Source organism: Lycorma delicatula, chromosome 4 (assembly GCF_047948215.1).
Source record: "Lycorma delicatula isolate Av1 chromosome 4, ASM4794821v1, whole genome shotgun sequence".
Taxonomy (NCBI): Eukaryota; Metazoa; Arthropoda; class Insecta; order Hemiptera; family Fulgoridae; genus Lycorma; species Lycorma delicatula.
The window spans coordinates 48,610,563-48,636,851 of NC_134458.1; the positions used below are offsets into that span (position 1 = coordinate 48,610,563).

At 29.4% G+C, this 26,289-nt stretch overlaps 1 protein-coding gene across 4 annotated transcripts in view; it reads right to left on the reverse strand.

The window, feature by feature from the left end:
* Positions 1–26,289, reverse strand: part of chb (CLIP-associating protein) — a 246,653-nt gene that overhangs the window by 169,634 nt on the left and 50,730 nt on the right. For 3 of the 4 annotated variants that reach the window (XM_075362878.1, XM_075362877.1, XM_075362880.1), the window contains exons 7-14: positions 23,647–23,747; positions 21,877–21,976; positions 14,822–14,902; positions 8,508–8,662; positions 7,630–7,739; positions 5,838–5,964; positions 3,723–3,976; positions 136–320 (exon numbers count right to left, since the gene is read on the reverse strand). In XM_075362878.1, the coding sequence (XP_075218993.1) occupies positions 136–320; positions 3,723–3,976; positions 5,838–5,964; positions 7,630–7,739; positions 8,508–8,662; positions 14,822–14,902; positions 21,877–21,976; positions 23,647–23,747 (1,113 nt within the window). The remainder of the gene's footprint in view (positions 1–135; positions 321–3,722; positions 3,977–5,837; positions 5,965–7,629; positions 7,740–8,507; positions 8,663–14,821; positions 14,903–21,876; positions 21,977–23,646; positions 23,748–26,289) is intronic. The other variant, XM_075362879.1, reaches the window with a different exon arrangement.

Here is a 26,289-nt window from a genome sequence, read left to right on the forward strand (position 1 = left end):
GCAGTAGCTGTGACAACATCTTCCCTAACGGCAAAACAATATATATACTCACATGTGCATGCAAACACACATGCACACACACACACACACATACACAATTTAAAAAAAGATTGATCATCATAAAAACTTATTTACCAGATGGTTGGCGGTGAGTTCGAGGTGTTGATCTGACTAATGGCTGGATATTAAGAGAACAAGAAGAATTTGATGAAGATAATGAGCCACTTTCATTAAGCAGTGCACGCTTATATGAAGGATCCAAGCTTTTTAATAAGGATTCAGATTGTTCTGGAAAGTGATTTTTAAAACCCCAAAATGCTCTAAAAAAGAAAGAAAAAATAATAAATAATGATAATTCAGTAGTTAATTTAGTTTTTTAGCTATAAATGGCAGTTCTAATTCTAATACTAAAATTCAGTTCTATTTTTGTTAATCTTAATACTTCCATAATCACTTTTCATCATACGATAGTATATCATTTTTACTGCTAAATAAGTCTAATAAAAACTTGATTTTAGCATTACTGGTTGTAATGATTTGCTGCTTGTAATAAAATCTTTTGCCACCAAAAGTAAAATAAGAATAATGTTGAAATTTCATACATGTAGCAATATAACTCTGCATAATATGCCAGTTTTACTGACTGGAAAAAGCTATAACAGTAACTTTTTTCAAGCTTTCTTGATGACAGTATTAAATTTTTCATTTTTAGGAAAGAAAAATGAGAACTAAAATGCCAGTGCTAAAGATTGGATTTCAAAGTTGTAAACTTAACCTGTAACTACGATTATACTGAATGCAGGTACTTAAAAAGCCTAAACCTCTATTGAATATTGTATGCCAAATAGCCACCATAAACTGCAACACAAGGGCAAATGTAAAATTATTAACAATAATGTCAAATCATAACATCTAGTCATTATTATAAATTTATTTTCTAGTCAGTACAAATCCATACCATCTTTAAATTTTTTCTATTATAACTTTTTAAACACTTCTACTTGACAAATACAATAATTTACTGTACATATTAGTATATTAAGAACACTCCTAAATTTAAACAAATAAAATATCATTAACAACAAAAAACAATTTATGTTCAATCTCAAATGTGTATGAAATATGATCCAAGCAAGAATAACATATCTTATCATAGTGCATTATTCTGAAGTATACAGAATACAGTGTTAGTTTGAGTAGGCGATTTACAGGTACTGCATTTTTTTTGAACCCATCTGTTGCATGATTAAAAAACATTAACAAAAGATAATGAGAGTCATCATAATTCATAGTTTCACACTTAACTTAATTTAAACTACTAATTTAGAAATTAGTAAACTGTTAGAAGTGTTAATTGAACTATACAACACTTAATATTAACAATAATCTTATAAAAATGATAACAGTCTTCTTTCTCACTGAAGCTGTTTTATTATAAGGTAAATTTAAAACGAACAAAGTAACCAAGATTAGATTCTGTTTTTATAAGTAAAATTTCTTAAACGTGGTTTCCGGTGATAATTTCTTAATACAATAAAAAATAATTCAAAATTTTATATCTACCTTACCAGCAAACAAGATGTGTTTTCTCGAGATCTTTCGGTTTATTTCAAACCATCACCAGGAAATAAAAATAATATAAGTCAAAAATTAAAATAATTACACACTCACGACTGTTTGAATGTGTAAAGTACACTAAAGACAATATAGTGAATTCTGGTGGAATAAAATAGAATTAAAGGAAACCTTGTTAACAAAAATGATATTTTAGTTGTTTATGATTATTATCTCTTTATATTTGTATTTAAGACGTAATTGAATACATTACCTTCTTTAAAAAATTTGTGTACATTAATTAAATTATTATAAACGAGGTGCGACAATAAAGTAATGAGACTGATTTTTCTTTGCAAGATGTGGCAACCCTGCAGCTTGCGTAGGCACACCATCTTTGACCTATAAGATACTATAAGCTACTTCTTCTAGTCCAAGCGGCAGATTGATGCAACTGCTCAGTCATGAGTTATGCTGCAATGAGTGAACACGTGTTTGTGTCCCTCGTCACAGCTTTTTGGACATCTTGTGTTGTTTGAAAATGGTGTCCCTTGACTGCCATTTTGACTCTTGGAAATAGAAAAAAGTCGCACGGAGCGATATCTGGTGAATAAGAGAAACGGTTCGTCTAATATTAACCGAAGATCTTGGTATGAGAAAGATTTGTGCAAAAATGGTCTCCAAAAATCTCACACAACAACAGCGAGAAACACGGAAAAATGTGGCAGCCGATTTGTTAGAGCAAACGGAAATCAATCCAGATTTGTTGAGCCGTATTATCACTGGTGATAAAGGTTGGTTTTTTCAATACAATCCAGAGACAAAACGCCAAAGTTCGCAATGGTGCTCAAAGGGATCACCCAGACCAAAAAAAGCTTGCATGTCAAAGTCAAAAGTGAAATGCATGCTTGTGTGCTTCTTTGATTCCAAGGGAATGGAGGCATCATGAAGGCATCCACTCTTCATAAAGAGTGGATGCCTCCTGGACAAACAGTTAACCAATTTCTACAAAGAAATTTTAGAGACTTCGTAAACGAGTTCTGCGTGTCCGTGCCAACATTGCTGATAATTGGATTCTGCATCACGATAATGCGCCACCCCATACTGCTTTGTCAGTACGGCAATTTTTAACCTCAAAACAAATTTCAGTACTACCACAGCCACCTTATTCACCAGATATCGCTTCGTGCGACTTTTTTCTATTTCCAAGAGTCAAAATGGCGGTCAAGGGACACCATTTTCAAACAACACAAGATGTCCAAAAAGCTGTGACGAGGGTCTTGGAGGATATTACAGAAGATGAGTTCCAGAAATGTTACCATCAATGGCAGAAGCGCTGGAATAAGTGTGTGCAATCAGAGGGGAACTACTTTGAAGGACTAAACATGACTAAAACGGTAAGCAACATTTTTTTCAAATCAGTCTCATTACTTTATTGTCGCAACTCGTATGTTGTCCTTTATTCTTATCATTTCAAATACATGATTTGGTATCGATTAAAGTGTATTATACATTTTTTTTTTTTTAGTTTCTTCATCATGAAGCCATACCGATATTGTTGCTTTAATGAGATCAATTTTTGTGGTACAGTTCATTTTTGAGAGTAGTTTTATGACTATTGCCCGATGACATTCAGTTGAGACTGGATAATGCCTGGCTACAAAAGTACTTTAATATTTCGTTTTTTGTAATAAAGATTTTTCAATTTTTAGCTGTAAGGGATGGCGCCAAATCTTGTTGGAACCATTACCTTGTGGGAATTTGGTTTGAAGTTGTGCCATAACCATTTCCTATGTAAATACTATCTAAATACTTGTTACAAATAAAAAATTTGTTTCAATTTTAAAATTTAAAAAAAAAAATTTAGTTTTTATTTTCACTGTGGTTTTAATTTTGTGTTCAATCGGACCTTGAAAAAAAAATAATACTCGTATATTGTATTTTTACTAAATACAAATTGTAAATTATGTAGTTTACTATTCATTTAAATACTTAAATCCAATAGAATAGCTGATGAACATTAAATGAATGTCTAATCTAATTTTAGATTAGGATTTTTAGAATAGGGTCTCTAATAAAAATTTTTGTATAAAATTACTATTATTTAAATACAGATAGAACTAAATACAACTAAAGTATCTGTACATAAATCAGTGCTAAAAACTTACTTTCGAGCCAAAGATCTTGCTTCACTATCTGCATCAGCTATTCCTTTCTTTATTGCATCCTGCACGATTGCAACATGTTTTTCAATCATATGTGTCGACCATGAATGCAAAATAAGGTCTAGGAACTCGCAAGTAGCTCTTCTAATGTCTTTGGACTTCGAAGACAAATTTAAGAGTATGATTGGCACGAATCTAGAAGAGTGTGTGTGGGCCAGTATAAAACGTAATGTTACCAGTCCAGCAGATGCCACAACCTGAAATAAATAAGCATTTTTAAAATTTTGACAGTCAAAGAGAAATACAACCATGAATAGACCAACTACACACTTCTGCAGGTGTTTTTCTATTGTTCATATACATATGCATGAATATGTGCATGTGTGTATGTGTGTTTTGTGTACACTCACACATGCAAGCGCTATATCATTAAACAATTAAAATATTATATATATTTATGTAAAATAGTTAATTAAAATTAGATAACTGTCTTCAATCAATATTTATGAATTACATAAAACTGTTTGTCTTCTACTTTTTGGTGGCATCATCAGGTTTTTCTTTATACAAATTAACTTCAGTTAAATTATAAATTCTGATTACTAACTATTCTCTTGCTTATTTATTTTCATACATCTCAGATTTTATAATTTTCCCTATAGGTAGTATTTGTCAAGTGTAGCTTCAGGTTAGACCATGAAGACCAATTACTTTGTTACTGAACACAACTGTTCAAAAATTTATCATTCAAATAACATGTAACTTTTGATAAAAATGTAGAGATAATCCATAATACAGAATCAGTGTGGTTTATTTATGGTAGAACTTTTAATATCAGCACCACATTATTTTAATTGAAATTAAGTTTTTGATTTTGTAATAATGTAAAACATATATATATATATAGGTGACATGCACATATACACACACCAATTTTTTTCAATATTACCATCATAAAATTAGTAGGCTGTGTCATACACAATCTTACACAAATTTAAAAAACAACAAAGAAAAATATTATGCACCCACACAATCACCCACCAATACTTGTGTGCATGCACTCACTCACTCATGCACACGTGCACACACTGATAAAACCTAATTAAACCCAAAAAAAGCTACATCAAATATTAAAAAATAGATCAGAAAAAATTTTATAAAGAAAATAAAGTTCTCACAGATTATCAAAATTAACAGATTCTATAGAAATTGGTAATTAAAATGAAAACTTCCATAATACACTGGTTCATTAGGCTTATGCATTTTTTTAAATTAAAATTAAGACAAAAACAGTAAAAGAGAAAGTTAAAATTGTTACATACAATATTTAACTTTTCAAATAATTAATATTTCTAAAGTCTTGGCACTGCTTTCTTTCAATTATTAAAAGAAAATTATTAAAATTAAAAACACATGATAATAGGTTTATTACTTGATTTTATGATTTTTATTATATTATTATTTATATTATTTTTATATTATATTATTATTTTTTTTTTTATATATATATATTATATTATTCAATACAGAAAACATTTTAAAAAATTTAGGTTAGTAGAATATAATTTTTATAAGCTCATTTTTTAGATTATCATAAAAATTAATTTAATCAGTTTTTTTTTTTAATTTTAATTTTTATAAACAAGTATGCATCTTAAATAGACACATGTAGATAGACAACATGTTGTGTATTTGATTATACAAATACACATTTCTTATGCAGTAGTGAATCAAATGAAATTTCTTACCTACAAGAGTGAATCACTACACCAAACACTTATGTATGTGCACAAATAAAAATTTAGTCGTTTTCAAAAGATGTAACTTAAATTAAAAAGATTTTACATTAGAAAATTTATAAAAATGTCTAAAATATGTTTTTATCATTAATTCTATTAATATTTTGTTTACCATTAAAAATATTATTTACCTATTTACTGATAACAGCCTTATACTAATTAATTTTTTTTAATGGTAGATAAATGAGATTATAAAAAAGCAAATAAGCAGTAAAAAGAAGGAATCCTTAAAATATCAATAAGATTTAATAATTAATTTTTAATTTAAAAAAATAAAAAAGATAGTATAACAGAATAAATTTTGTATAAATGAACTGACCTTAGCAGAATTCATAATTAAATTCATCAATGGCTGAAGAATTGTTTCAGCGAAGTGGTCAAATCTTGACTGGAGGTGCTTTGATAGAAATGCTATTGTAATGCATGCTTCTCTCACTACTTGAGATCTAAAAATAAAAATAATAGTAATGTTATTGCCAATAAACATTAACATCATAAACATTTCTGATTGCATTATTTTAATATAGATTCTCCAGAAAGTACCTTTTTTCTTTACCAAAGGAGTTAAAAAAAAGATTATCATTTCATTATCAATATTCTTAAGGTCACTCAAGGCAGTGAGTTTCCATCCCATCCAACAATCTCTTATAAGGCCAAGACATGTTTAACCAAATGAAACAGAAAATTATTGCTAAAAAATTTTCAACTAACCAGTTTAAATGCTTGAATAAAACTAATTTTCTCCAAAAAAAATTGATTCATCTGCATAAAGATATAGGGTTCCTAAATAAATGTCATCCATGCATGGATTTGTGTGGTATGTGGAAGGATCTATGTAAACTATAAACCATTCAGCCAGACCACAAATAAGGTCATATAGCTGTAGTTTTCATTTTTCAAAATATACAACCTACCGAAAAGTAATGCACATGACATACAGATTTCCACTTTATTTATAAGAAAAAGCTAAGAAAAAAATATACTTAACATCCAAAATGAATGAAGAATCATCCAAGATGAATGGATACTGAGAGATGGTGATTATTTCACTTCCCTCATATCAGTTAATGAATGATGGATAATTTTAAACAACAATGTATATAACACCTATAATACAAATATAATGAAACAGGTTAAATGAATATATACAAGACAAAACTGTTAATTAAATCAACTTCATTTTACAATAGATAAATCCAACAGGCTGCAGTAAATCGGTGCATTTTTACAGACCATATTAATTTGTAAATAAAACATGGATTATTAACAATCTTATTTCTGATAACACAGAATTAATTATCCACAAATAATATATTGTTCTAATATATGGTCAAACATATACAAAATCTCTTTAATCTAATGTGATGATAAAAGCTTACTCTTTTTTGCAGATATGTATTATGAAAAGATGGTTTGATAAACTAATTAAATATTATAACAGTAATTTGAGGTTATTTTAATAAGTGTAATACATTTTGAAATTTGGCTGTTGGTTAATGTTCACAGAGAGCTATGATTTCAGTTCCATAACAGACAGAATGAGGAAGTGCTTTCTGCTCCTTATTGATCAGTAATAAGTAATTTCCAATAAATAATATACACCGCCAAGTAAAATATCATAGCATCCATTAATAATTAACTGCTTAACAAACTGGTTCTCATAGTCATTTTAATTATTGAACACTATCACAATAATACTCAACAACTGGTAACATTTCCGTAATTTACTTTTTATTTTTAAACAGCATTAACTCTATGATCAATGATCATTAATGCATAGACATGATATGTTAAAAGGGATTAATAAATTGATAAATTATGCACACAAAAAGACCTTAACCAACATTATTTAACTTCATATATGGAGAAATCTTTCCTCATACCCTTCAACATGTTACTGGTAAACATGTTCACAATACAGTAAAACCACCAGCAGCTAGAATGAGATGTTAATTTGATGATTCCACTACACTTGAATGTGTTAGTGAATAGTATCCTAAAATTGAAGGATGTAAATGAAAGAGCAAAAGCCATGTTTCATAAACCAGTTCTGTACATCACTTAGTGAGAAAGTATTGGGTGTAGCTTTCATGAAAAATAACACTACTTACCTTAAGTCCCTGAGAGTATTCTGGAAAGGTACTTCCAGTAGACGCAAGAGTGAATAAAATTCATCAAAATTATTAGCACCAGCTAATATCAAATATCTAACCTTTTTAATCTGAAAGAGCAAAACAAAGTAAGAAAATTTAGCAAAATGAACCCATTTACATAACAAAACAAAAAAATTTTTTTAATTTAAAATGTAAGCGATAAATATATTACACAACAATATAAAATAAATAACATATAAAGCAGTAAATCATAAATTATTTAGCTCTCTGATAAAAAAAAAGATGGTATTATAAAAACAATAAATTAAAGACTTTTTAATAATTGCCACTTTACTTCCTTTGGGCTTCACAAGTAAAATTTTAAAATCTCTAACATGATTTATAAAATTGTAGCTGAGAATAACCTACAAAAACCACATATCCACCTAGTTTCTTCTAATGACAATCAAGCCTGTCATAGCATACCTGAATTCTTACAAGTTAATACAGCTAATTTCATAAATTAGTATATAAATCCACATGTGAAAAGTAGAAAATAATTTTGCGCAGAGGATAATTTTGGGTATATAGAGTTCTTAATATATATTCAGTCACTAAGTTAATATTACCATGCATAAAACATGTGAATTGCCAGCAATGAATCTACCCAAGAAAAATGCGTAGTATACCAACATTTCACATTATGGAAGAAGATCTTCACATCTTTAACCTCACCTTTGAATCGTTATAACAAGTCAAATTTAATTTTCTCTTGAAGAACGTGTATGTAAAATAGTTAAAACATTATTTATTTTAAAAGAATAGAGCAATATATACCTATAAAATTAAATTCACAACTAGATGAGTTTTAAAATTGATAACGCTAAAAAACTTACCGCATCACAACGTTTGCTCCAATCCTCAGATGAATCACCAAGCGCATCTTTTATTTTATTCATATGATCCTCTACCTCTCTTGCGCTAAACAACTGTAAATCAGTACTTTCTTCAAAACTGCGGATAAAAAATTCTTCATCTACTGCACCAGCAGCTGCAAAAAATTAAACTCGTACTTTAATCTCCACTATCTTACTAATAAATACAGCAGAAGGTCAAACCTCATACGTAGTGCTAACATGGGAACAAAAACAATTATCTAAAATAGTTTGCAAAGAAAATGTTAACAGCATTTTAATACATGATTAACTGTAATACAGAGATATCAGAAAAAAAAAGCAATGCAATAACCCTGGGATCTTTGACCCTCATAGACATGAGACTGTACTGCCTGTTTTCAATGTTTTTACCAATTTTTAAAATTCTTCAATATATACTTAATTTTATACTTTCATTTTCAAAATACTAAGTATTATATAGATAAAAATAATAACACTGTTCTTGTTTTCTCTTAATTTTTATTACATAATCACAAATGCATGAGCTAATACAAGCAAATTTTAACAATAAAATAAGACTACATATTTTTTAACCCACTTCATACACAAAATATATAAACTGTAAGATAATACATATGTTCTTTAGATTTTTATAATCTTATATATCTTTTAGAATTTAAAGTCAAAATTGTTGTTTTTTTTTAAATTATACGTTTCAATGTATGTTTTTCCAGAAGTTGACACACAATCAAATAATCCCTTAGCACTGCATCAATTTCAGTCCCAAACAAGAATATAAGGTTCCACAAATACAATTTTCTTAAAAATCTATTTCCAGTTTTATAGAAATATATTTCAGATTCATTATTATAACACCACTCTCCTATAACAAACATTAGGAGGAACATCTGAGTATACCTGCAAGCATCAACCTTCTCTTGGGAAAAGCATGTGGCAAACTAAACGTGAATTTCCAGATAATAAACATTAAATACAGGATGATTACAAATGAAATATACTTTCAATAGCTTATAAAAAATTAAACTGGTGTGTGTGAATATAGTAAATGAAATGGTTTTACAGGGAATTTTTTTTAATATTATGTCAATATATTTGTTCTGCTGCTAATGTCACTGACTAATGTGTCAAGCTACCAGTCTGACAAGATGGATGCTAATGCAGTAGAGAAAGCTTTTTATGTGCTCAAATTAGTCAAAACAAACTCGGATACTGTCGTGCAGCGATGTCTCAACGATGAGTATCAACGTAGCTCAGGCAAGTAAACTAAGTCAGCAAGTTTAGAATTGCAAACTCCTCAATCAAAAATTCTGCAGAAATAATAAAAAATGACGCCTTATAAATTACAGTTAGTACAAAGTTTAAATGTTGATGATAAAGTCCTACATAAACATTTTTATGTGAAGTTGCATGAATGTGTTGAAAATGACGATGGCTTTTTACATCACCTAATTTTCAGTGATGAATGTATGTCTCACATTAGTGGAAAAGTTAATAGACACAATTAAGAATATGGGGTACAGAAAACCCAAGAGAAAGTTTACAACATATACGCAATTCCCCTAAAGTGAACAGGTTTTAGTGCTACATCTCATGAAAAGGTGTATGGCTACTTTTTATACAAAATGACAGTAACTGGAGTAATTTATCTGGACATGCTAAATTAATTGCTAATGCCTCAACTTGAGGAAGATAGCAGCAACTTTTTATTTGTACAAGATGGAGCTCTGCCTCACTGGCACTAACAGGTCAGAAATTATCTGGATGAATGCCTTCCCAGATGATGGATTGGCTGTGCAAGTAAGGAAAACAAGGTGTTTTAAGCACTGGCCACCACATAGTCCAGACTTAACACCTTCAGATTATTTTTTATGGAGTTATGTAAAAGAAAATGTTTTTGTACCACCCCTTCCTGTTGATATCAACGACTTAAAAAAATGCAGCTGCTGCAACTGTTGACCGGCATATACTTACATGTGTTTGAGATGAATTCAACTACCATATTGATATCTGTCTGTAACAAACAGTTCACACATTGAACATTTATAAATACAAACCTAAAGAATTCTATACAATTATGAGGGAGTAATCATCTCAATTCTTAAAAAATAAATTTTTATTAAGCTATCAAAAGTGTATATTTAAAAGTAATCACTCTGATCATAAAATATTTACTCTTTAAAATATTTTATGATAAATATTTTTCTCCTTAACAAATTTTTGTATCCATAGATTACATATTTTTGTACATTTTTTTATATTTGCACGAGAAAGTTTATCTAAGAATTTGCTTATTTTGCCAGTTTGTCAATTTGCTTACTTTGAGTAATATCTTTTCAGTTACATATCTCTGGTACACTGCAGCAATAATTACAAATTCAAATCATAAAAGTAAAATTTAAAGCAGAGATTCTGCATTTTATTTACAATTAATCAAAGAGAAAATATTTAAGAACACTAAACATAAACAAGCACAATTTCAACAATGTTATAACCTGTTATGAGATCATCTGTTATAACTGCCCAAGTTTTACTAATACAAATGGATTGGTCATTTCATGTATGTTTCAATAAACACAAAAAAGATTATAACACTACAACACATATCAAATTATGCAACACATCTAATCAAACACGCGGCTTAAAAATCATATACTGAACATGTCAGGCAAAACTCAATGCTATAACAGTTTGAAATATACAAACTCATCCAACTACAGCTTAACAATATCCTTGAACTGCAACAACTTAAATCACACATCCTCTTCACACATGGAACTACAAGCTTCACAAACTACTACACTCCAACAACATGCAATACTCCCCCTTCACAGAGTCAAGTTACATCACATGGCAACTATTTTAAAGCCTTAATGTAAAAGAACTTTGAAAATGCATTACATCTAATTAAAACAAGTTTGTTTTATCAAGAAAAGGAGTAATAACAGAGTAAGTGATTTTTCCATTAACAATAATTTAAAAAATAAACTAAACTTGTTATACATAATTTATTATGTACCAATAAAAGTCTATATTATACAAAATAAATCAGACCATGATTAGTATGCAATAATAATAACAGATCAATAAAAATAGATCGATCAACTGATGTTACAAAAATGCATCAGTATAAATAACAAGTAGATTATGTGGGGAAAAAATGTAAAAGAGAATACAGTACCCATAATTCAAACACATCAATACTGACTAACGTTTAAACGCCACTTACTTGGAAAAAAAGTATATCAAGGCCTTTACAACCACTTGTCAGTCAATTAAGTTACTATACACTATATCTTACCAACAGCTACTAAACTGACCAGCTACAGAATAATTTTCAAATAACCATGCTGATTCCATTTTTACAAGTACAACCTACATGTGGGTTTACTAATAAGTACAAAAATTTTATACTCATAAGTTGCATATCAACTTGATTTCATAACAGATAAATTATACTGGTTTATATAATCCCCAAATAGAGAGGAAATGAATTTCTACTTTCTTAATAATGTTATCTGTAGCACACATTATTTTCTTTTTTCATATTACACCCCTGAAGCAATATATACATGTAACAGTAAGGTAAACAATAGTACACAAGTTTCACCCAATCAACACAAAAGATATAAATTACACTTCTTTGGTAATGCAGAAAAACAGAAAACATTAACAATAAATAGAATAGACTAGTCTGTATAAAGACAAAAAATACAAACAGCCGCTGAACTAATTCATAAATTAATTTCAATACACATGCTAAATGCTCTCACAGGGCAAATCCCATTAACCAGTAAAAAAATTATAATTACAAGTAAAAACCTGCACACTGATTTTCCAAGTTTCACTTCTTTTATCAATAATCTATATTTTTTCAATTGATTTCAAATAAGACTGACATAAGCTACAAACTACTTGAAAAAAAGCATAGGAAAAAATTCCTACAGAATAAACCAAGATAATTAACAAATAGAAATCACCAACACTGATCCAAATATCAAAGATAACAAGCCAAATAAGTGAACAAAATAATTCATACACCATCTAAATACCATAGAGAAATTTGTACTATTTAAAATGCTAATTTTCTACAGCTGAACCTTGATCTAAGCAGGCAGACAACCCTGAGACTATCAAAATAGCAACTAAAAGCAACGAAAACCCAAAATTGATCAAAAAGGCTTCAAAAAAGTCAAGGAAATGGATACATAGTGGATATCTAGCCTTTAACCATTTTTTAACAAAATTCTCCCGGCAATAACACTAAAACAAAGTAAATAGAAAGAAACAAACTATATTTCTTGAAAATATTTGAAATTAATACTATCAATTAAAAACAGGTGCACAAAAAAAATTATGTATAGAACAGAAAAAAATGAGAGCCTGAAGACAGTCCCAGAACAATCAATACATTAACTTAAGCAACCACTTTAATACATACGTTTTTATTATATAACAGTTGGAAACAAGAAATCTACAAAAGCACTGTTCACCACTGTGTTTTTTAAGAGTATTTTTATTATTAGTATAATATTACATATGATTTTTAACTACGGCCCTTTAAAATAAAAAAAGCAGAAACAGACAGCTGCCAGATAATCAATTCCTCCATAAAAACCATTAATCAGAAAAATAAATCAATTCGTTCATAAAACCCATTAATCAGAAAAATAAGTGTACATAAGCACACAAAACCTTGTGAAGGTAACAACATAGGTAGATAAGGTATACAGAACTAGAAAGATGAAAAACAATCTACATATAAATAATTTACCTAAGTGGTGAAAAGCTTTGCAGAAATGAAATACAGAAAAAATAATGGTTCAAAAGACAAAAAATAAAAATTTATTTACTATTGTTACACTCAAATTTGTTTAATAGTAAACCATTTAATATTTATTTACATAATAATATTTGTTAGAACTACCATTTAATAGTAAATATTGATGACTATCTTTAATATTTCAGGCCTAAAAATAAAAAAATAGCAGATAAGTAATACCATAATCACTGCAGTAATGGTTTATCCACCAATTATTTAATTTTTCAACAGAGTGAAAAAATAGTTAGAGGGTAATGACTCAAAATATAAACTTATTATGTCATCACAATTCTTGTGAGAAAAACGAAGTGAAATTACTACAATAGCATAGTACAGATTAATGGCCAGAAAATTTTCAATTTAAAGATTGTAAAGGAAGCCCCAGTTCATTTCAAATTCAGTCATTTAATTAAAAAATTGAAAATATATTTTTTTAAATGTAAGAAATCCAATGTACTGATCAATATGATTACATAATAAAGATTCACTGTAGCCAAATTAAAAAAGAAATCATAATATACAGAAGACCTATGTATTTAATTTTAATTTTAGCAAAATGCAAATACACAATCTGATCTAGAAATGAAGAGATATGATTAAAAGATTTGGCTTTGGCAATCATTAGTTTTTATAAAACGAAATTGAATTTTTAACAAACCTATTCTTGAGTTACGTAATTTGATTAACTGATTCAGAAAAAACTGTCTTTAATAAACACATCACAATAAATTGGCCAAACATCATGTGATAATACAAAATACAAAAAAATTATTAAATCTGAACAAATCATAGTGGTAATGCATTTTGATATGAAAATTCTAGAATCAATAGATCAAGTTTCTCTAATGTAATTAGCAACTGTTTTGTATGCATGCGTACAAAAGTTGGCAGAAGGCCAGCAATCTGATTCCCTTACGACGTAATCGTTTTAGTACATCCAGAATAATTCAGAGAGTAGCACCAGGAAATACCCATTTTTATACAAACACAATAAAAAGCTACTGGCTGCAGTTTAACTCCGGACAACTGATCACATCCATTAATGTAAAAACAGTAATAACCATAGCTGTCAATGTCTATATATATAGAAATGATTTGGGCAAAACTGTACACTACAAATTAGTTCTGGAACCTAAGCTGCCAAAAAGATAAATGAAATGAATACAGATCTTCAATGAAAAAAAAATTAACTTACATCTCATGGCACCAAACTCAGGTTTAACATGATTGTTTAGTGTAGCATTTTTTTATGGTAAAATGTGGGAACAGGACTGTCAGAAAGGTAAAGAGTACAAAATAATAATTTTAAAATCTACAAACATGAAAATATATAAATGCACATCAACACATACAAATATACTATCAATATATGCATGCAAGCACAAAAAGAAAAATCATGCTCAATCAAAAAACAGGCAACTAAAAGAATAAACAAGGAGATGCTGATTTCAATAAATACAATCGGACTACTTACAGATATTTGAAGGTCTTTTTATTGAACCTGATCTTCCAAATTTATGACCTGACTGCAGCGGGGTAGGAGCAGTTGAGGATGCTGTTTTTGTGCAAAAAAACAAGCAAAACACAAAACATAACCAAACAAACAGTAGTTATAGTTAGTACAATTAAGCAGAATTAATTTAAAATCACAAATACAACACTCCATTAGTTTCTGGCTGCACAATTAAAGCACTATAATTGAAAAGTATGAAATAAATATTATGATTCAATACACTCTATAAATCATAACTTCATTAAGAGTATTTTTTACCTCACAGCTGCTAACTTATCCATTAAATTTCAACAATTTTCCGACAGATCCGTCTTCCTTAGAAGGAAAACTATAAAAAACATTAACTCACATAAAAAATAATTAAAACTATATGTTAGCTATTGTTCACCTCAAATGATAATCGAGATTCATCTAATAAACAGTTGTCATGTTATTTAATAATTTTTACGAGAGGTTATCTCTAAAGTAAAGACCGTTTTCATTGCAAAAGAATTTATTCTGAAAACCTTATAAATTTTTTTTTTTTCTTAAACTACATACCTTATACTACCTCTCTAAATAATTGCCACGTGAGTTAAGACATTCATAGCAATACACCAGCTTCAATATATCCTAGTTGTATTCTTCTTCTGCCAGTCCATTTAGCCACTGATTAGCATTTTTAAGTTCATCATCACCTGCGAATTGCTTACTACTCAAAAGTTCTCTCAATTTCCCAAACAAATGATAAGTCGAACTATATGGTGGGTGATCATAAATTTCCCATTCAAAAGTTCTCAGTAAATCACTTGTCGGACCTGCAACATATAGACATGCATTATCATGTAGGAGGACTACGCCATCGGTCAGTCGCCCACGTCACCAATTCTGAATGGCGCGCTGTAACTTTTGTAGTTTCACAGTAGGCTTCTGCATTTATAGTCATTCCACATGGCATGAAATTAATTAGCATTATGTCAAACCAATCCCAAAAGAGTGTGGCCATCTGTTTGCGTCCAAATGGCTGTGGCTTGACTTTTGTTGGTCTGGTTGGTGATTGAGGATGATGCCACTCATTTGACTGCCGTTTTCTCTCTGGGGTGTAATACGAAATCCATGTTTCATCACTAGTAAAAATTGAATTAAGGCACTCATCACCTTTTTCTACGTAGCGCATCAAAAATTCCAAAGCTGATCCCATTCGGATTTTTTGTAACATTCCAAGATATGCGGCACCTAACATGCACGAACCTTTCTGAAGCCTAAATGGTGATGAAAAATGTGACCAATAACAGCTCTTGAAACATCAGGAAAAAGAAGGCCAGGTCGGAAATCATTAAGCGACGATCTTTTCTGATTTCATTATCGACGCGTTTCAACAAGTTCTCAGTGATTATCGAGGGCCTCCCGAAATGTTCCTCATCATGCACATTAATTCTGTTAATTCTAAACCTTTCACGACATTTTCAGATGTTTCTTTCATTCATTACATTATCACCGTACACAACAACAAACTTCCTATGAATTTCAGCCGATTTAATGTTTTGATGGTTTAAAAACGTATGACTGCATGTATTTCAGTCAGTGGCAACATCAATTTTCCTATTTTTATAACGTAATAACTCACACAAAATCAGATACGACAACTTACAGACAATAATGCAGTGCATACATTACTAGCGTGGCCATGAACAACAGGTTCATCAACTTAAAGAGAGAAATTTCCCTCCGGCAGTCTTTACTTTAGAGATATCCCTTGCATTACCTTTTTATGATTTTTTCATCTACATTTTAAGCTTTTGTTTGGAGTAAAACAGAGCCATCAAAAAATATTTATACAGGGAAAAAATGATTATACAACTGAATGTAGAAAATGTTTAATTTTAAAATAAATGACTAGCAGGATACACATTACCATCAATGAATCAAATTTCTCATCCAAGGATTTATCATTCAAAATTAATATATAACTGTACAATAAGAATCATGATCCTAACATTCACAAACAAATCAATCTGCCAAAGTTAATAACAATTCTTTCTGGCGATTTTTATTAAAGCATAAAAAATAACTACCCATCAGCTGTAATAGGAATACATCATCAAGCATCTACTATCATACATAAAGTGTAACATAATCTGATTAAATTAAATTAAACAAGGGAATGCTACTCAGTTGTAACTTGCAGGCTGGTATTTTTAAACCTACTAAAACAAACCCAAGAAATTACCCTAACAGAAATTTTTTTCCTGAAATTCTCATCAAACGTATAATTCTTTTAAGGATATCAATTTCTAAGGTAACTAACCAATAAATCCTAACATTCATTTAGAAAAAAGGAAATGATGTAGTGTTAACTTCAATGTTCTGTGACTGACTAATGGCCCTAATGAGATTTACTATTAATTGACATAACAACTTACAATTAAATTAGCTTAATTTGAAATTATTTTGAATCTTGAATAATCTGTTAAAATTTATCTCATTGTAGAACCGGGATTAAAATGCGAGTTAAGTTAAAAATATCACTGAAATTTTAGAACTCATGTTAATGGCATTAACTTTCCTCTAGTTTTTAAATCTTGGCAAAAAATTTACTAAGGTATTTCACGATCATAAGACATCAATTCTTTAAAAGAAAAGTTTACAGCTTCACTCTTTTTTTTCCGGTTTAGCCTTCGGAACCATCATCAAGATTACTTCAGAGGATTAATGAGGATGATATGTATGAATGTAAATGAAGTGTAGTCTTGTACAGTTTCAGGTCGACCATTTCTGAGATGTATGGTTAATTGAAACTCAACCACCAAAGAACACTGGTATCCACGATCTAGTATTCAAATCTGTATAAAAGTAACTGCCTTTACTAGGATTTAAACCTTAGATCTCTCAACTTCAAAATCAGCTGATTTGCAATGACGAGTTAACCACTAGACCAACCTGGTGGGTTACAGTTTCATTCTGAACCAAATATTGTTATAACTACTAATCACAATATTAAGATTTATTGTCCAAAGTGAAGTAAGAACACTTTCCCTAATTAAGTAATTTAATAATTAGTTTTAAATAGTGCAATATTGAAAAATCTATTCAATTTGTATGGAAACCAAAATTTAAACTTAAAAATATAAATGCTTATTTTTAAAGCAAAAAATTTCCTTTAAATGTATGCATTAAACTAGGTCAATATTTATACATTAATTAATTTTATATACTTTAATTTAATCATGGAACTGGCAACTATATTTTTTTCAATAATTTCATCACTCATATATATATATATTAAATTTATTATTATAATAATATATTGAAATAACTACAGAACTTAAACGCCAATAATTATAATGCGTTTCTTGTTTTTCTTTAAATTGCACCTGCAATCTAAAGAAATCAATCTGCAAAGGCCTCTTTTGAATATAATTATTGGACATCTGTTTTCTATTATTAGATTTTCAAATTACAATCACGTTAAAAAAATGTTTAATTTATAAAAATTCATTACATAAAATCATTACTAGATACTTTAAAAAAAAAAAGGAAAAAATGGGACTGTGAACAAAATTAAAGAAATCGTGTGTAAAAATGTCAAGCCATATTAAAAATATAAAAAAATCGCCAAATTAAATTTCAAAATTAGAGCCCTCATTCTATTTAAAAAAAGAACCTAAATTGGAATACTGTAATCTCTTAAATGTTGAGGATATATATTTAAAAGTTAAATAAATTTAAATAAAGAAACATGTAAAACAAACACAGCCTATACAATAAACTCCACTCACAACTCATGTTTTTTGCTCAGAATACAGAAGAGAAAAAATAAATAAAAACTGTAGTATTGGTATTGTAGATGAATAAAAATACTCTACAAAATTACAATATCAAAAATTAATGCAATCTTCATGATAAAAATATAATTAAAATTATGAATGATATTAAAATTTAATGTAACAAGTCTGATTTGTCAATGTTTCCAATTGAACACAGAACACAATTGTTATAAAACTGATGACTGCTGATTTTAAGGTTAATTATGCAACATGTGTTATATTATTACTCGAAGTAAAAAATAAAATAACTACAACTCATATATTAATGTTGCTCTTACTCATAACAAAGCAGTCACAACAGAAATCCCAATAAGAGAGATAGTAAAGCACACAACAGATATATAAAAAAACTCTATATATATATATATAACTCTTTAATTATAAAATGTTCATAAAGATTCAAAAAATTTGCAATGACTTGAAATAAGCAGATGTGAGAAGATTACAACTTGTTTAAGTGAGCAGATTTCCTATAAAAAGTTAGTTTAATGTCAAACATGTTTATGAATCCAAGTAGGAATTTTTTTATACAGTTGTAAAGTTTTTTTATAGAGAGTGAAGTAAAGAAGAAAGATAATAAAAGCATCAGGAACATGCTGTTATTAATATTATGATTAGACGAGCAAAAATGCAGACAGTTATTAGAAACCCTGCCTATTCAGGATATAGTAACAAACTTCAAGTTTAATTTTAATGTAAATTTTCACTAACAAATTAATAAAATGAAATAAAATTAATCATGGAAACAAAGCCTAATGAAAAGTATGCTGCTTTTACTGAAAAATTCAGTTCAAAATACTGAAAAGATTTATCTTAATTTATTAATAGCTATTAATAGCCTTAATAGCTTAATTTCTCAAATAGGTTGCTACTGCATAAATATAAAATAAACACAGGTGAGAAATAATTAGAAATAAAAAAATTGATTCTAACTTATAAAAGCAAAAAACAGAAAATATTTTTAAAAAATAAAACACATATTTTTCAAGTAGCAAAAAATAACATTCAAGAAACTGTAAAGGGATTTCACAAAAAAAAACCATCATAAAGTGCTAAAATATTTAAACAGACACAATGAGTTAATAATCTATCACTATTTCAGTAAAATTCAGTTTTCATAATTTTCTCATGTTTCTTACACAAAATTTTCTATTGCAGAAAATTTTAAATTCGGCATGCAATGGTAGCTGTTTTGTTTGTTAGATGTCACAATGATGATGGGTAACCTTAAGAGTTTAAATCACTCCAAAAACAACATAACCAATCACAAAAACAACCAGCAACCCATGCCAGGCTTATTAGAGATAATGCATGGCCTTTTTTTAAGAGCTGTATACATTCTGCTGCACATGAGCATACCAAGCCCACCAAAATGCTGCTGATATTAAACCCTACAAGTGAGTGTCACACTGTTCTCCAACAGTGAGGCTACCACACTGAACACCATTAATTTTAGAAGGAAAACTCTGACTTGTGCCTTAGCATCTTAGGTTCTTTACATAGGTGCCATAATCATAAGAATAAGATTTGAATTCATAATATATTACTTCTAAAACCAATAAACATTACAACAGACATACATATACAAGAAAAAAAGCTAATATTCTTATGTTTTAAATTGCTGTAATGTATCACTCTAGATGGTGCAAAACCATACTATGTATGAAAATTAAAACTACCCACCACTCTCTGCTTGCATCATACCTACATCCTAACACTACTAAAATTGAAAATTAGAATTCATTAAAATCAAAAATTAAGTTAGTAGCCTATTCAACTTAATAAGCATAATATATAAAACTAAAATATTCTCAGATTTAAAAAAAAAATACTAACTTTAGTCCTAAAGAAAACATGAGCATATAAATGCGAGAATTATCACACATTTATTTGAAACATCATGTAACTGGGATAATTTAAATTAAGAAATAGATTGTAAGGAGGAAGAAAGTATGCCAGGTGAGAAGAGACATTAGGGTTCAGGTGGGGATACATACAAATTGGCCTCCTTAAATGAATCTTTTAATACAGACTGAAGGAAAACAAAGCTATCCAAAGCTATGGTAGTAACAAAGCTATGGTAGTTGAAATCTTTAAAAAAATATCTGGTACAGTAGTTGAAAAAAATATATCTATATAAGATGAACAGTGTTAATAATTTCCATAAGAATCATACAGTTACAACAAAAGCAGATCAATAAAGACAAGATACAGAGTAAAGGGAATAAAACAAGACAGGGATATAGATAGATAGATAGTGATATATCTTATCCCTAATACTTTTCCAGTTAATATGAATGAAACAATAAATGATTTGCAGAAGTGATTGCAAATGTTAAGTTTCTGAGAAAAAATAAAAATGATTACATAAAATAAAACACAATCATTTGCTACTATATTCCTTGAAGGGAAGATAAATAAGAAATACTAAGTGGTATAAATTCATTACTACTACAGAAAATCAATTTGACAATATATAAAAATAAAACAAAAGTGATGATGCATAAGAGAAAGAAAGAGAATAATGAGTAAATATTAAGAGAGAAGAAGAGTGCACCAGAAGTCGAAGCAATTTTCTAATTTGGCAATTAAGTGACAAAAAATCATTGAAATAAGGAGATATCAACAGCACGTTAACACAAGCAAGAGCTTTCATGCAGAAAAGAAATTCCTATTCCCTAACATAGATTTGGGAATTATACATTTTCAAAATATTTCTTGGATGTGGCATTTTAGAGAAATGAACTGTGGAGAATAAGAACAGATGTCAGATTTTGAAATGTGGTTTAAACAAAAACTGTTGAAAATTATTTGAGTTGATAAAATTAAAATCGATTTAAAGAGAAAAAAATCCTAAAGCAAATTTTTGCAATAAGAACTAGATTGGTAGGCTATATTTAAGAACCCAGAGTCAATAAAGTAAAATAAAAAACTGTAAAAATGTAGACAAAAATATAAATATACAAAAGTAAATAACCGGAGATGTTGGAAAGTATCAAATATAATGATGAAAAGATTAGCACAGAATAGAAATGAATGGAAAATTTTATAAAACTAGTAGTCTTATTATTTGTTACATAAAAAAATGTTACATTACTAAACCCACATAGTCAGATTTTCTTTCAGTTTTTCCATGAAGCTTTTATTTGTTAATTAACAGTTTAAAAAGATAAACAAAAAATTAATCAAACTGATTCATTTTTTTATTACCTCCAGCAGCAGATGCTTGTCGGGGTTGTGTAAGTGAACGTCTCGGTACTGAACTACCTAGTGGCACACTAGGGCTTACTGATGCTGCTCGTTTAAACTTCTGAAAATGAAACAGTTTTATGACAAACAAAAGACATGAAAAGACATTAAACAGAATTTAAAAAAAAACTTATTTGAAAAAATCAATTTAAAAACAGAGCAACAGAGGGCTGTGCATGTGTGTGTGTTATACAAAAATAAAATATTTGTATAACACCAAAAAATAGGATTTATATAAATATATATATTATTTTACTGAAGTTTATCTTTTTAAAATTAATATTATTCCTATATGCTATTAAATTATATTTAAGTTCTATTAATTTTGTTTTGTCCTACGTGATTTATTTAACAGAATTTATATATATATATATATACATATATACAAAGGTAGTTAACATCAACATTCACCTAAAAATTCTATCTTAACAACTTAAAACTTATGATGAAACAATCATTCAGTCATTATGAGGCATGCAGAAATAATCAAAATCCCAGATGAAAACTATTTTGCTGGTTTACAGCATCATAAATATATCTGTTTTAAAGACTATGTAAGGCAGACATAATTAACAATCAACTGAATGCACATCAACCACAAATTCAAATAATCTAATTATCAGCTGGGAGAACAGGAGAATATCTTAACAATAATTCTTGATTACAAGCACCTTTAACCCACTTATACCCATAACATAAGTCAAAATATACACAAGCAAGTACTGAACCCCATAAAAGGATTAAATGTAAGGAAGACTTTTTGCAAAAAAAGAAACAATTTTATCACTATCTTGATGGTAACAATTCCCTATTACTGGTTCACAGTTTCAGTCATTTTTTCTTTACTATATAAACCATTCAGATTGTCGCTTACAGACTGCAAATTTAAAACAAGCAATTAAAAAAATATCATAAATTCACAACCACCTCTTATTAAACTAAGAAAAAAGTGGGTTTATCAACTTATGGTATGACTGATAAGGAAATGTGTTTTAAAAAAAAGTCAAATTAAACGTCAAATTTTCATGAGACCATACCAATAACCTTTATATTTTTTCATAGAAATAGACTATGTGAAGACCGAAGTTTTTTCAGACCAAACAATAACTGTAACAGTAGCATAACATATTTTTTACAATGATTCATTATGTCCCAGAGAACTCTGGTTCTTTCCAATCGGTCAAGCAATGCAAAAGAGATTAGCTATACTTACTGTTTTTTAACAGAGAAACTTTAATTTATTTTTATGATCAAGTAATAAAATACTTCATTTATAGATTTCATGACATAATTCTGAAAACTTAAATATAATTAGTGTATTCCAAAAATACAAATGGATTCTTTAATAACTGCATTGTATTTATCCAAGAAAATAAACATAAACCCATTATCAAGCCTTACCTTTTATACAGCTAACAGAAAAATATATTCAGTGGTTTTCTATTATTAGTGAACTTAGTTAAATAACAATACTACTTGCTTGGAGAAAAGGTTTTAAATAAATTTCAACAGAAAATATTGACTCTTATGACATAAAATGCACTAATTTGTTAAATATAAAGTCTACAGAAACATTGGTAATGCAATAAACAAGCACACCACCAAAGAAAAATAACAAAAATGAAACAATTGTTTTACAACAAAAAAACTTTCTATTTATCAAAGTCAGCTCATTTAATAAACTTTCTACTTAGCTCATTAATGAAATAATCTATTTTTATTTAAACTTACCGTTCCAGAGGTAGTCAGAGCAGATGTTGCAGAGACAGGTAATATCTGCTTATCAGGCTCATCAGTAGCGGCAGATGTTGTTGGTTCATCGAATTGAAGCCCTACAAAATATTTTTCATCTGTGTTATAAAGAGGTATGTATTAAATACACAAATAACAATAGCTTATAACGTCACTCAGTAAGAAAGACAATAGATGCAAAATTATACATCTACAATCTGATGATTGCAGGTTCAAGACCTCAAATGCTCCTCAGGCAAATCAGAAATTGTAACCTCACCACTCTCCCTCATCCTCCTGTCTTATACTCACCTTTCATCTTAAGGTAAGTTAAGTAAAGGTTGTTGAACACAGGGAGCTAAATTAGGCCACATAAACAATCTACTATAACAAAGAACAACTTTATTCTTACCTACCTCAACTTACCTAATTCACGGAAAGCCTTTAGTTGAAGAAAAGGTTATCAACAAGTAAAATTGAACAGTGCAATAAACACAAGCAAAGATTTTGAATCAAGATTAAAATTAAAAAGCAAAGCATAGTTTAGAAGGAAAAGAAAGACTATACAAAAAGCAAGACAACAAAACAAAGCAGCATAATAAATACACAACTAAGTGAATAATTTAAAACTATTTTTGCATAAAAAATTTCTGTTACATAAAAAAAACACATAACAATGATCATCACACTGTATTTTTATTTATTTATTATTAAGTGTAGTATTGTTATCAAGTTAACTCCTACTTGTACTCTAGTAATTTAACAAACATTTTTGATTAAACCCAACACTCCTAGCAACCCACCCCATCCCTCTATTTAGTCAACATTATCTTGGGTTTGTGAGTCTCTAGGGAAGACTTCAGCATAAGATTAATTGAATGTAAAGTCCCAATTCTAACTGTGAGATTTATCATACAAATACAATGCCAACTGGTTATAAATATATCAGAAAGAAGTACAAATGTTCTACATTAACCACAGAGAAATTTTTATATAAATTTCATTAAACCAGTTAATTCTGAGTGAATTCAATTAATCTTCTAATTAGACTGAGATAAATACTTAAAGAAAATTTCATACCAAATTAATGAAACACTTAGGAAATATCATATAAATAGCTAAAGAGACTCGCAGAGGACAAAAATATACATTTTTCAAACAGATCATAGAAAAAAAGAAAATGACTGTAAATACAGGATGATTCAAAGAAACGGGAAATTTTGAAAGTTGTGTTGGTAGCCGTGGGCGATTGGTACCACTTGATAAGGGGCGCCAGTCTCTCTAACCTAACCTGCCATTTAGTTGTCATGGATCCTTGGAGTGGTGTGCAACGTGCATTTGCTATCAAAGCGTTTTACAAAAACAATGACAGTATGGAGGGAGCGCATAGAGAATTTCGCCATCATTTTAATCTGGGATGGCACGACCGTGTTCCATCAGCACATGCAATTAAAACATGGATAACTAATTTTGAGGAAACTGGTTCGGCAATGAAAAAGAAACCTCCAGGCCGTGAGCGAACCGTCCGTACACCACAGAATGTTCAAGCTTTACAAGATGCTGTCACACGAAGTCCACATCGGTCAATCCGTCGTCTCTCAGCATCTTTACAATTGCATAGTTCAAGTGTTCAAAGAATGTTAGTGAAGGACTTGCAATTCCATCCATACAAGTTGCAGATTGTCCAGGAACTGAAACCGAACGATGCAGTTGTGCGAGCACAACTTCTGTATTGTAATGCTTCAGAAGATAAATGATAACGAAGAGTTTGTTCACGAACTGTGGATGTCAGACGAAGCACATTTCCACCTCAGTGGATTTGTTAACAAGCAAAATTTCAGATACTGGGCACAAGAAAATCCTACGCAGCTACACCAGCATCCGTTGCACAGCCAGAAAGTGACCGTGTGGTGTGCTATGTCATCTTACGGTGTTATAGGCCCTTATTTTTTTGAGGATGACAATGGTCTTGCAATTACAGTGATGTCGGTTCGTTACGTAGCCATGCTTGAAACCTTTGTTGTGGAACTACAAAAGAGATTTCTACCGATTCTTAACACAGCCTGGTTTCAACAAGACGGAGCAACGTCACATACTGCACGAATATCGATGGCAGCTGTACGCAGATTGTTTGGACAACGTGTCATTTCACAAAATGGTGACATTAGATGGCCTCCCAGATCACCTGATCTCTCAGCTTGCGATTACTTTTTGTGGGGTCACCTTAAAAGCAAAGTGTTCCACAGTAGACCTGCTACAATGGAAGAACTGAAGACAAAGATCCGAGAAGCAATTGCGGAAATTCCAGTTGAGATGTTACGTCAAACCATGAACAATTTAACGAAGAGACTTCGTGAGTGTTTACGTAGAAGAGGTCACCTGAAAGGTGTCATCTTTAAAAAATAAAACTAAAATGTATGTATCCTAAAATGACAACATTTGTACAATTACATGAAATAAAATTCATTTTCTAAAAAATTTTTTTCATTTAAACTTTATTTAATTTTTTAAATTTCCCGTTTCTTTGAATCACCTGTATATATTGAGGAAAAAAATATTAATAAAGAAAAAAATAAATTTTTGAGATGCAATAAACAATATTTATAACGCACTGCATAAAACCTATTAAATTATAACCTAATG